The following is a 13,664-nucleotide window of genomic DNA, read 5'->3' as shown; positions in this document are numbered from 1 at the left end:
AATCGATGTTCACAAATTCATATGTAAGCTACTCTTTCAGTGTAGTATTACTTAGATTAGGGAACAACTGAAATAAGTGTTCAACCAAAAATGAATGGCAAAACTATAACACAGCCATATGAGAAAACACTACACAGTCTTTAAATAGTCTATCAAAAGAATCTATGTATCAAAAGAACATTTAACATGGAAAAATGTTCACGATGCAATTTTGTAATCTGGTTTCTTCCCCATGTGATGTATGTTTATATGATCCCAATTCTGCTTTGAAAACACCTATAAATGTATATATAAATAATATAAACTTTAAAGCAAAATAGACATACATTTTATGGAAAAAATATCCAAATGATACCTGGTGAAATTATGTGACATAAAAGATGAGTGAATCTTTTTTTTTTACAGTATAGTAATAAAAAATGTTTAATAAATGTTACTTATTATAAGTAACTTTCTTTATTTTTCAGGTTTTATACAATAGACATCTATTGTATTTTTAACGTGGGAGAAATCAATAGTTTCATCTTAAAAAAACCTCCCCAACACTGGGTAGACATAATACAAGTCTATTAATGATCTCATCTCTTTTCCCAGACACAGGCCAGGAAATTTTAAATAACCTGCATTCTTTGTTCCTGCCTCCTAGACTTCTATTAAATTAGATCCACTGGGGCTTTGAATTTATTTTTCTATCTTGGAAATTTGAATGGATGGTCAAATGGCAGAAGGGTGAACTGATACTGTCACCGGGACGTCTGCATGGACTTGTTTCATTTTTCTGCTCTTGGTCTTGCTGGTCAAAAAAGGGCTTTAGACAAAAGATGATTAGAGTCAGCTTTTCTTAGCCCGTGTGGAGATATCTATTATTTCAGCTGAAAACGAGAAGAAGCTTTCGTTGGACGTTATATTTTATAATTGGCTGCTTCATCTCGGCTTCTGTGATTTCAAGCTTTTTAGAAAACGTCTTCCTCAAGATGGGAAGGTGCGAGAGAACAAAGAAAGAATCACTTGTTGGCAGGTCAGCAGAGCTTTGCTGGATCCACCATAACGTGCAAAATCGCAGGGAAACTTGGGCCCGAAAAGTAACTATAAATACGGGTCTTTCTATAGATTCACACAGCCTCCTTATTTGACTAAAACCTTAAAATCATGATTCCCCACGGTTTTGGGTATCTCAACTCTTTCAACTCAGGACTGTATACCTGGCCAGGGTTTGGAGGGGACGTCAACTCCTTGCTGACACTGGCTCCCCTTCCTGAGTTAAGTGAGGGTGGTGCCCCCGATCGGATCTACACTTTACAGATTCACCAAATTGGTGGCTTTAGAGTAAGAAATGTTCTGATGGTCTAAAGCACGAAGCTCATAAATTTGTTTTCTACCTGGATTTTCCATTATAAAAATGAATTTACATTAAAAAACACAAAAGAGAACCAAATGTTCAAGGATTTATCTTACTACTGTTAGAACTTAGTATCTGGCTTCAGCATCACACTGAAGGCAATGTGTTACCAACTCGATTTCTCTCTTTCAGGGACAAACTCTTAATTTTCCTAGGACTCCATGGAGGCAGATACTGACTCTGCATCAATGGACTGAGAAGAGCTCTAGGCACCTTCTCATCTGGATTCTTAAAGAATCACACTGCAGTTCAGCCTTCACTTTCACATTTGCAGAGTCTTCTGACAAACAGCATTAAGACTCTGGTATGCAGAAGCAGAGATGACAATCACACAACAGGTGGGACTTACAGCAACTGGCACTATCCTTACACACTTTTCCAGCAGGAAGCCTGGGAGGCAAGTTGCGGCTCCCCCTCTTAGGTAAGAAAATATCCAAATATCCCCCCAAATTTAAGGGATTTGCACCAGAATTTATAAAACACCCAACATTCCTGATTTCCATGGCTCAGCCTAGATAATTTGCCATCACTGTAAACCCAGAAATTAAACTTTCAGGTTACATCTGAAATCATCTTTGTAAACAGCCACTCATCTACCTTGAAGAATTCTGCAAGTCAGCAAAACGTTTAAAAAATGCTTTCAAACTTTGCTGCACTAAGTTCAAAATTCCCATTACTTCTATTTCATTCTGTTTCATTTTCTTTTTGGCCATTCTGCACAACTTACAGGTGCCTCTTGGCCAACTTAGGTGACTCCCTCCTCATTTCAAACACCCACTGTCTGCTTCTCCAGTTGTCTGCATTGGCTGTTCTCACCCCGGTCCAGGAGGTGGACCTCTGGGGAACTGAACGAGACGTGCTGGACTTACTTCCACCCCACACACAAGGAACTAAAACCGAGCATCATAAATATCCAGTTCTTTGGATCTAAAAGTATCACACATCTGAATTTTTTCCATTAATATATTTGCTATATTTGTTCACTGGTTTTCTTGTCTGGTAGAGTGCCAGTGGGCAAAAGTTAGCAGACATTAAAGGTTTAAGAAAGTTACAAGAAAAAACTTAAAATTGAGAAAAAAATTTTTCCAACCATTGAATTTTTCTCTCTAGAAATCAGAAAAAGACCACCAAGACCGATTTTAGCAACACAATACCCTGGTTCTGCTAATGAAATATAATTTGAGAACCACTGGTCTACATGTCCACATCAACGTCGCAGAACTTGTGTGAAAACCCCACAACAAAGAGATTATGCCTGCTCATTTCCTGCAGACCATCTACACGAATAATTGTAATACAGCATAAATTAAATCCAGCTTCACAACTTACCAGTGCATCCTCTACCCGACCCTCTGTTTCTTAGAAGTTACCAGCTAGCCTCTCTCATCACGTAGTAAAATAACGTTAAAGGAAAATCACACATTCTGTCTCCTGTCATTCTTATTTATTTTGTAACCTCCCAGAAGGCTGGGATCTCATCTAGATCTAAGTGCCTTTATACAGGGTAACATCAAGCTCAGATAATACTTTATGATAATGTCAAAAAATGTCAATGACTGCTATTTTCTTGACAATGAAAACTGCAAGATTTTATCCCAAGACGACAGAAAAGGAGCTGGTGTAGATTACTCTATAGCATTCAGCACAGGATGACACTAAAGAGAGATAGGAAAGTGTTTGGAAAAGATAAAACCACCATAGTGGAAAGAGCCCTAAAATACAGGGGTGACAGGCTTAGTCACAGGCTCAGCTCCCCCACGGAGCAGCCATGAGGCCTCAGCTCTGCCACGGAGCAGCCATGAGACCTTGGGCAAATCATAATTTCTATGAGCCTCGGTTTCCCCCAATCATAAATGACCGTAACAAGGATTCAAAGGGTTAAGAGGGTCTGAAAACTCTACTTTTATATAAATGTTAATTTGTCATTTTGACTAAAGCAAAGGACATGGGATGGTGAGAGGGTTAATGTATATATCAAATACATGTAGGACGAATTTCCAACCACTGTCACTAGACAGAGGCATTCTCAAAATACACTAAACTCCAACTTTCTTTGAGGGATTCAGTATATATATCACCATCCGGCAGCTGGCCCGGGGTTTATTTTTATGACCATCCATCAGTAGCGATCTACTCAAGTATAAACTGCAAATTAATATGACATTTGGAAGCAGACTAGGCAGGCTGAGTAACAAACGGGCTCGCTGGCCTTGCCCAGGGACGGGGAGGTTGCGGAGAGGCAAGTTCAGGGACCGCCTGGGGTCTCCACAGAGCCCCTCCAGGAAGGAGCACCTGTGACACGTTGACTTCCCAATACCCGTCTTCAGCCCTGGACTCACAGTCTTGTTCTTGGTGGTCATCTCCTTGGCCGCCGCGTCCAGGGAAGCTCTGGCCTTGGCGTTGATCCGGCCCGGGGCAACCACCACCATCTTGCGCTGCTTGGCTGGAAGCTGGGAAAGGACGTCGGATTTGAGGCGGCGCAGCATGACCGCCTCCTCCAGCAGGAGCTTCAGCTCCCCAAGGTTGGAGGAGCCTGAGTAGTCCCAGCCCCAGGGCATCTGCGGAGGGAGAACACGGCGTTAGGCTGTCCAGGGCCACATTCACAGGGCTGTGACCTCCAGGTGGTTTCTCTCCTCACCACCTTCTCTTCCCTTGGCTTTGAGCAGAGAACGCCAAGTGGCTTTAAAGAATGAATAACATCCCATATAATACAAATGAGAAACAGGAAGGAGAAGGGAAAAAAGTCAGGAACGAGGGGAACGAAAAACACCTATCATGGCATTCCACAATTTCGCACTAAGCTTTCTAGCAGCGAACGCAAGGCGTAAAATGGTTTGGTGTGCATTATATTAAAAAGCAAACAAAACACTCAGCTTGCCAGACTACTGCTACGTACTTAATATAGAAATAACCTTCCCCAGGGCTCATGCCACAGAGTCCACTGGACAATGTAATACGTGATGTTGTCAGTAATACCTTCATTTGATGAGATTTACAGGGATTTAAAAAGCTGGGGTTGCTCAGAATGGGTGACACATCAGGTGTAACACAGCACAGGTAACTGAGTGCTGGTGGTAGTAGTGGGGACCAAAGGAGGCGCTCAGAACATGGATTTCTGCTAATCCAGCTGAAGCCAGCAGTGGGTTCTAGAGTGCCCGGGCAGCCCTTCATAAGCACGGCTCCCTCATTCGGTGGCACATGGGAAGCAGTAAGCAAGAATGTCTACTCCCTGCCACACAGCTAGAGATGTTACAATTACAATGAAAACCCTATCCTTCACTAACAATCTGACTGGAAACAGGACTGATTTCTACAGTCTTACAGAAAAATCAGGGAGCCAGGGTGTCTGCTGCCTTATATTTTCAGCCACTCAACTCCCTTCCTGCCTTACGCCTCCCCCACGCCTGGAATGTGAACTACCTAGGGTAGGGGCTAGGAGTGTTCATTTTTTTTTCGAGGAAGATTAGCCCTGAGCTAACATCTGCCGCCAATCCTCCTCTTTTTGCTGAGGAAGACTGGCCTTGAGCTAACATCCATGCCCATCTTCCTCTATTTTATATGTGGGATGCTGCCTCAGCATGGCTTGATAAGCGGTGCATAGGTCCTCGCCCAGATCTGAACTGGCAAACCCCAGGTCACTGAAGCAGAGCGCGTGAACTTAACTGCTACGCCACCAGGCTGTCCCCAGGCTTGTTCATTTTTGAGGGCTGGTGGACACAGTATAACTGTGGAGACATGGCAGGTGTCCTACAAACCTTTGCTAAACTGCGATATAGCAAGAGATGGTCAAAGGTGGAGAAATAAAACGATCAAAAACTGCTTCTTCTATTAAAAAAACACTCAAACCAATGGAAGTTTCAGCCAACGCCTCATGCTATGGGCTCGAAAACGAGCTCAGTCTGGGGCACTCTCTTCAGTGGCTTCTCCTAATCCTAGAAGCTGCCCGTTCTGCCCCGCCCAGCCCCAATACACAAAGCAGCCCTGGCCTACCAGCTACATTAAATAAAAACTGTGCTGGGGACAAGTAGATATAATTAATTTGGATATCACACTCCTAAGTTCTAACATTGTCAGCTCTTAATCTTGTGGGTTAAACTCAATAATACCAAAGATTTTAAGTTGGACTCTGGAATAATCACAATCCAGCAAGGTTTGGTTGAAAACTAACCAAGTACCAGGCATGGGGCTGGGCAGAAAAAAGGCTATGAAGAGGAGGGGACTGTCTGTGTTCTACTGGGTGACATGGGGCGGGCAGCAAGGAGGGAAAGGGTGAATCTGAGGACGGCATGAAACTGGGGGTGATGGTGGTCAGAGATGGAGCACAGGAAGGCACAGTTTGGGAATTAAAGGCAATGAATTCCATCTCGGCCCCTTCCATCACTAGCTGAACATCACCCCACAGGCCCAGACAGGTGAGGACGAGAAGAGCCTTTTCAGAAACTGGATCATTTGCAAACAGGATAAAGGTGCAAATCACACATGAAGAGTTTTGAGGGACCATGAAAACTATATACAATCAATCTAATCTGGTCCACGGGGAAAGTGCATTATAGATTAAGGAAGTGTATGGCTTTAAATACATTTAATAACTGAGAACTTATCTGCCTCAATTACCAGCTAAAATTGATTTGCAATTAACTTTGCAAAGCACTACAATTTACATTATAAGTACTTTGTTTGAATATAAGTGGATAGTTTTAAAGTATTTGAAAATTTCTTTTAAAAAAGTATTTAAAAAATAAGGCTGACAATCTTATTCACATCACGAACTTGCACAGCAAGGCTTTTCCCTCTCAGATGGTATAGGCAACAAGTGAGCCAGTGAGCTGCAGCCACTTCTCCAAAGTGTCAGCGTCTCAGATGCAAACAGGGGCTCGGGATATTTGTGACTTGATCACAAAAACAGGAATCTTTAAGGTCTGAATTAATAAAGTTTTAGAGTCCAGCTAGTCCGCTATGGCAGAGGTACTGTCCACAAGAAAAAAGCCAGGGGCAGCTCAGCATGTGGCTTCTGGGTTTATGATGTTACAGCAGACCAATCAGGGGAAAAGGAGAAGCGACGTGCACTTGAGAGGGGCTGAAGTCCGGTGTTCTAATTCAGGGCCAGTGGAACCTCATGGGAACAGAGTTACGAGTTGGAGAAGTCTGACATTGCCAGACAAAGGACTACTGTTGAAGGATGAATTCACCGCCCTGGCCATAGTTTTGAAAGTATAGATTAGAAAGAGAAGTTAGTGAGCCTTCCCTTCTGGTTTTCAGATCGTGGATGTTCCTGAGCCTGGATCAGAGACAGTTACTCAGGGCTCAGGATGAAGATTCGAGTCAGCCCCAGCCACACCCCGATTGCCAACATGACACCGACTGGGACTTCTGCTTCTATCCATCACAGCAAATCAAGATCCCAGCACACAGATGGGCTGCATTCCACTCGTGGGTCTGGAGAGAAGGAAGGAGGCACCAAAGCCAAGGAGAAGGCCATAGACTGTGCTTCTCAAAGAGACAGCGGCCCAATCCCAGAAGGAAACAGCTCAGCTGATCAAGGAAGACAATGAACACCCAAGCAAACAAGGAGCTGTCGTTGGGTCATCATCACTTGGGTTATTTTTGGGGAAGAACACTGGAAATATGTACAGGCTTTCGCCAACCTGATTTATGGCTGCCTGACACTGAGGCCTCTCAGCTCAGGCCAAGAAACACGCTGAGTCCACCAAGAACACACTGCTGACCCGGAAGGGAGAAACGACAAGGAGAAAAAAAACTCCTGGGGGCTCTGGTCATATTCTACCACACTCTGGGTATGGCCGGCTTCTGCAGAACCATGGCAGAGAGGCCCACTTCACCCTGCAGAGGGCAGAGGGCAACACGCAGGTGCTGAAGGAACTATAGAAGGAGGAATTTGTGGATTACAAGTCTCAGAGGAAGACCTAACAACTGCTTGGGGCACAGCCTCCTTGGCCACCCACAGGTTGTACTAGCCTGGCATACTGTGAAAAAGCAACGGCCAACATTATTAGTGCCCAGGGTGACAGGGCATCAGATCTGATCAGGCTACACCGAGGAAACCGCTCAGGCGGAGCAGCTGAGGAACGCGACCAGGCCCTCCAGCACCCGCAGCGGGTCCATTCTGTCTGTGGTTCTTTGTTCTGAAGTCAGCCCCCAAACCGCAGGGGCTAGTGTGCTACCAGCCTGGGCTTATGCCATGTCTGGAGAGGCCCAGCAGAGGGAGTCTCAGCAAAACTCACCTGCATCAAGAGGGAGAGCACGCACAACATGCACGTGACCTGTGACGTAATGGTTGAGGAGGAAATCCTGCGATAAGAGAAAAACACTGGCTCCCCCCACCCTCCTCTCAACCCCTGACTCTTGTCCTCTGGCTTACAGGACAGAAGGTTTGTAGCAACTAGAATTTTCTTGACCTATATTCAAAAGTGAGGCATCTAGATGCAGAGGAAAGCCAATTGATGAATTTATCCTTCAACAGCAGTCCTTTGTCTGGCAAGGCCATCCTTTTGAAAGTGGGTGGCTTTGAAGACACGCAAAGGAACTGGTAAGGACACTATCCAGTGTCCCAGCTCAGCTGGGTTGATCAGATTAATGAACACTGATGGATTCAATGGTCCATCAGGAGGAATTTGGGATTTGCGAATAATGCAATTTAAAACACTTAAGAAAGGTTGATTTTCTCTGCTTATAAGTCCATTTCGGTGTATATTACCTTCTCGTCACACAAGAGGGAGGAAGAGAGAGAGAGGAAGAGAAAGGAAGAGAAGGAGAGAGATGGAGAGGCAGGAAGGAAGAAAAGAAGGGAAAGTTTTGCATCCTACTTTTTTCCACTCTTGTATTTCTCCATGTCATTAAAAAATTTTTTTTTCAGTTAAAAAACAATTGAGGTTTTAGAAACTGAGATTTTGATTGCAATGGTACTTGTGTGTACGAGGCCTCCTCTGCCATTTGTGGAGAACTGAAGCTGCTCAGATTGTAGCTCCTGAAGGACCTGCTCCACTGGCACCGTATTCCTAGAAACACTTGCAGGTCAGAGGCGTCTGGCCTACTCAGCAGGCATGATTCCCTACAATGAGTAAACACTGACGAGCCAGGCTCACTGATGGGAGCCCCAAGGCAGGTCAACCAAGTTCCCACTCCACCTGCTCAAAGGCTTCCTCTGTCTTTTTTGCACAGAGTATTTTTTCACTTTTCCAGGGGATTTTTTTCAGACTCCCCTCACACTCCTTCACCGCCTCATCTCCTTTCTTCCCTGTGCTGTGGGCCTCGGCCTCGCCGCTAGCTCCCCTCAGGGCCCTTCTCTTGGGCTAGAGCTGTTGGTTCTCAGAGCTCCACACACCGACGCATTAGCCACTGGTCCCTTTATTGCGAAACACCAACCTGGAATCACCACAAGCATTAAAATTGGGAGGGGCTGTTCTCATCGTCCCCTTGAGGTCACTCCAAGGTTAGTGTCAGGGGTAAAGCAGAATACAATCTTGGTCCAGCTCCCTGGCCAGTGCTCTTCTGATCATACCAGGGCTGAAGAGAGGGAGCAGGAAGGCCGGGGAAGGGAGAGAGATGGGGGCGCTGGGAAGGAAAGGGGATAAATACCCGCTTGGCGTCACAGTAGCGAAGTCCAAAGGCATGAAACTGAGGGAAGAAAGTTGGCTTGACCGCAAGGATCTGTGTGTAGAGCTCTGCAGGCCGGGACATGGCTGGCGTGCCCGACAGTAAGATCACCCGGTTGGCCACCTAGAAAACAAACAGCCAGAGGTGCTGAGAATACAGAGGAGCACACAGGGAACATCCCAAATGTCCCAAGGAGACAGGAGCTGGACACCCCCAGGAACAGCAAAGTGCCCCAGGAGCCAGCACGAATGCCTGTCGCGTCCTGGACACTCCGACTGCTGGCAGTTCTCCAGTTTCCCCATCTCGGAACCAAGCAGATCTAGATTCCTAAGGCACCGCAGACTGGCCTCACTGCAGAGCTCTGTGTGGCCCACAGCCTGGGAACTCTCAGCAAAGGTTCTATGACCAGAGAAAAAGAGTGCACATGTTCTGAGGACCTCACGGCGGGACCCCTGTAAGCAGCTGGATGTCACCTCCTAAGCTGCCTTTGTCGCACTCTCTGCCCATCTCTGTACTGGCACCTAGCACAGTACGCTAAGTTCTACCTCGTCTGTCTCCCTCACTAGACTGAAAGCTCCTGGACACCAAGGACCAGTCTCCACTTTCTGTAGCACAGCACCTGGGACGAAGTAGGTAATCAGTGACTACTCTCTGTATGCTGAAAAACATTCAGAAGGAAGACAATTAGTGTCCTAGAGAACATGGAATAAGCTCAAAGAATCCAGCATTGGAAGAGGAAGTGGAAGTATGAGAGAGAGCAATGGGTCTGAACTTCTTCCAGAATGGATTTTTCACATGTCAGTTGAACTCAGGATCAGATAATGACACCAGGAGCAGCCCTTTCTCACTCCCGGGAGGAAGTCAGGGGAGGCCTGTGTACAAGTGTAAAAGCTGTTTGATTTTCTTTAGAGGGGAAAACAAAGGCCGTCACTAATTCAGCTTCACAATGCTTTGAGAGGAGAGATCCCGACTCAAGCTCATTTTGCAACCAAGAAGGACTTTAAAATGGGGGACCCAGATCCATTTACCCTAAACTCAGCCTTGGTCTGCAGCAGCCTGCTCGGCAGTCGGCAGGATAGAAATAGTTAGTCAATTCCAATGATGCATTCCACGTTGCTCATTACCCTGACCCAAGGAAATCAGACTCAATATCCTACCTCTTATTCAGATGGAAAAAAGGGTGAGAAAAAAGGAGACACTTCCTGTTGTGTTAGAACATGGAATGGCCAAAGATTACTGGAGGTAAACTTCATTTCAGCTCTGGGAAGGGACCCCACCATGGAGCACAGCCGTCTAGAAAGAGCTTGTCAACCACTGTAACCTTGAGTTAATGACAGTAGTACAAGGCAATCACATGCAGTGAATCACCGAGGGGAGGAAATCAGGTTTCCAAATGGATACAGTGCCCCATAAAAATAAATAAATAAAGGTGCAACAGAGGGAAAGAAAACGATTCTTTATAAATATACAATATACACAATCCTCAAGATGCACTCCGCCCTCTCAGCAACTGCCAATACCTAATTCCATTATGACAGGAGGGCTACGGGTTTCTCCAGCTATGATCTTTCACAGCTCAATTACCCGTCCTGCACGGTTTAATGCAGACTCATTAACATAACAATGAGCTTCTTGAACGACGTCTGCAGCATCCCTTGCCTTGGCTCCAGACCATTTCAATGAACCGGGGAAAATGAAAAAGTCTTATCAATAAGGGGAAATCGGCACATTATCCCAAACCCACTCCCCACACGGTCACCGCTATTGCCTGGGGGTAGAGCCTGGATGGCAGCCCACAGGTCACGGCATGGAAATTCACTCCAGGCTTCTCTGCCACCTGTTTATAGGACAGAGTCAATACTGAGTCAGACCTCCCATCTCCCTGCCCAGACTGGTGGGTGATGGACCTGTTGACAATGGACGTTTGTGGGTGTTAAAAGCAGAGGGGGCATTACAGAAAAAGAAAAAGGCCAGCTTTGAAAGCAACCAGAATAGCATCTCATCTGTTATGGAATGATGGAGCCTGCTCCCTGCTCAGCCCCTACACGTCTGCATTGTCATCACTGTCACCCACAAGGCCTTTAATCATGCCCAGCTGCAATGACTTATGTGTCACCCTCCACTTCTGAGAACTTCCACTCTGGGAAAATACAAATGCAGAAAACTACATAAATCAACACTAAATTGAACACTTTATAATTAACTCCTCTAGTTAAAAGAAAGCAGCACCCCAGAAACCTACAATGAAACAAGGTAAAAAATTACTTCTATCTGGTGTCAGAGAGAAATCATGTGATTCCCACGAGCAGACGCAGCTGCAGGCAGATGACCTTTGACGACAGGTTTAATTTCCTCATGGGTCACGGTGGGGGAGCCCTGCAGGCTGACAGCACGACAAGTTGGTATATACGATTTGCCAAGGAGAATTCAATCGAGTAATTCAAAGTAGATAACCTACACATGGATTTTAAAATATGAGCCAAGAGAATGTTCTGTTGTAGAGAAAAGAGCTGAAATTGTCTTAAGGTCCATAAGCAGCAGCAGGGGGAATTCCTCGTTGCTCTCCGTCATTACCTCTTTTTCTCCAACTGAACCAATAACTTGCTTTACTGAATTACTCTGATTGGCTTTAATGTATTTCACCATGACCCCAGCCTAGGAAAAACGTCGTGGTCCCCAAAGCTTAGTCCCATTCTTACACCCAATATTATTCCCAATGATACTCTAAATAAAGCTTCAGCTACAAGCAAAGTACCCTACGATTTAGAAATAGGACATGAGGAGGAAGATGACATCAAAGAGAAGGTCAAGCCCATACTGCCCAAGTGTCCTAATACGCATTAGCCCTGATGTGACAGGGACACTGGAGATATGTTTTAATTAGTTCAGAAGTCACTATAGAATTTCCAAAAATAAGGACAGTGGCAAACATAGTTTGGGGACAAGTGACCAAAAGTACACAGATCAAGAACAAATGCAGGATCACAGCGATTATGCAAGAAGCAACCAGAGTCACACCCGTAGTCTCGCAAGCCTGAGAACAAGAGGGAAAACTCAAAGTTGAGGAGAATCCAGTGACTGGAGCTTGGGGAGAAGATCTGAGGTTCCACTCTTCACACTGCTCCTGACTCTGCTCCCCAGGACAAGAGCAAACCAGGACAAACAGATAATTATGACCCCTGTTGACCAGAGCCGCCCCAAGGATCAGCAGAGGGTCACCTCTCGCTCAGTGATACCCAGTAGATGGCTTTTCTGAGTCTCTGGTTTGGTCAGCACATTTCACAAAATAATGGTCCCTTCTAGCTTCCAACCTTTTTCCAAAGAGAGACACAGCTCCAGCCACAAGTCTGGAGGGCCTGCCTGTACTAAGCTGATTTGCAGGATAACCACAGTGCTTTCAGTAAGTATCGCTGCTCTGATACGAGTGAAGTTCTGATGCCACGCTAGGCAACTAGAATGGGGTAAGAACAAACAGAATGGAGACCACGGCTACAGGGGTACTGGGTCAAAACTACCAAAATGTTACCAGAATACATCAAATGGTATAATTACAGCTGATCAGCATTACACCATTTTGACCTTCAAGGTATTCAAAACATCTGTGTATAGGTAATATTAACATAGCACATATGCTAAAATTAAATAATACAGAGGAGTTTGTTCTCTGGGGGAAATAGTCTATTTTAAATTAAGCATTAGACTCTTATAATTTCTTTTTCGGCTGATTCTGTGATGAAATTGAGAAAAATTCACCAGAATGGCTGGACCACACGGGACTCCTCCAGTAGCCTGACTCTGTGGGCAGAGCAGACGCCCCAGCTGATAGCACTCTGCCGTCTGGCCTGAGAGAGGCAGAGCCACTTCTTCCAGATGCAGAGGCACTGGGTTTGCTCCTCTGGATGCAGAAGGACTGGGTTTGCTCCTCTCGATGCAGAGGGACTGGGTTTGCTCCTCTCGATGCAGAGGACTGGGTTTTCTCCTCTCGATGCAGAGGGACTGGGTTTTCCCCTCCAGACGCAGAGGCACTGGGTTTTCTACTCCTGCTTGTAGATCACATGAAAAGATGGCCATTCCAGTACTGTACATAACAGCCAGAGCCTGGTTACCAATCTATCACAAGGGAACAGATGATACATATTACAATAGATGTATACCAGAGAATACTATTTATAAGAATGCCGCCGAGTCACCTGGAATGAGGTGGAATGGTGCCCAGGATACGCTATTAAGGAAAGGAGGTAGGTGTGAACTAGTAGTTAGAGAGAACTCTGAGGAAGAAACAGACCACGTGCACATGCTTTCATGGGCACAGAATAATTTTCAGAAGTGAACCTGAAAATCTGGTAACCAGGCCTCTTTTCGGAAGAGAGATCAAGGGACTGGGGATCCAGAGGTGGGAGAATGAGTTATTTTTCACTGTACACCCTTTCGTACTATTTGAGTACATCATTTACTTAAACTACTTTAATGAAAAAGGAAAACGAAAAAGCTTGTATATTTTAGACCACTATTTTCACCTCGGCTAGCCAATCAGTAGAGATATAAAAAGCACTCTACTCACACAAAAAGGAAAGTTATTTATTAGGAGAGGATGGTGGGATTCTTTTTCACTCTGAAGAAACAATCTATTCTGTTAATAATGTTATAACAC

At 45.2% G+C, this 13,664-nt stretch overlaps 1 protein-coding gene and 1 pseudogene across 4 annotated transcripts in view; one reads left to right on the top strand and one right to left on the bottom strand.

Annotated features, from left to right (window-relative positions):
* SMARCAL1 (SNF2 related chromatin remodeling annealing helicase 1) overlaps positions 1-13,664 on the bottom strand; it is a 54,175-nt gene that overhangs the window by 16,148 nt on the left and 24,363 nt on the right. For all 4 annotated transcript variants that reach the window (XM_008519911.2, XM_008519915.2, XM_008519913.2 and 1 more), the window contains exons 11-12: positions 8,996-9,136; positions 3,739-3,957 (exon numbers count right to left, since the gene is read on the bottom strand). In XM_008519911.2, the coding sequence (XP_008518133.2) occupies positions 3,739-3,957; positions 8,996-9,136 (360 nt within the window). The remainder of the gene's footprint in view (positions 1-3,738; positions 3,958-8,995; positions 9,137-13,664) is intronic.
* On the top strand, positions 6,666-7,679 carry LOC103550820 (tetratricopeptide repeat protein 23-like pseudogene; annotated as a pseudogene).

The sequence above is a fragment of the Equus przewalskii genome, chromosome 5 (assembly GCF_037783145.1).
Source record: "Equus przewalskii isolate Varuska chromosome 5, EquPr2, whole genome shotgun sequence".
Classification (NCBI taxonomy): Eukaryota; Metazoa; Chordata; class Mammalia; order Perissodactyla; family Equidae; genus Equus; species Equus przewalskii.
Note: the sequence above shows the minus strand (reverse complement) of the source record. Positions and strands in the feature narration are given on the sequence as shown.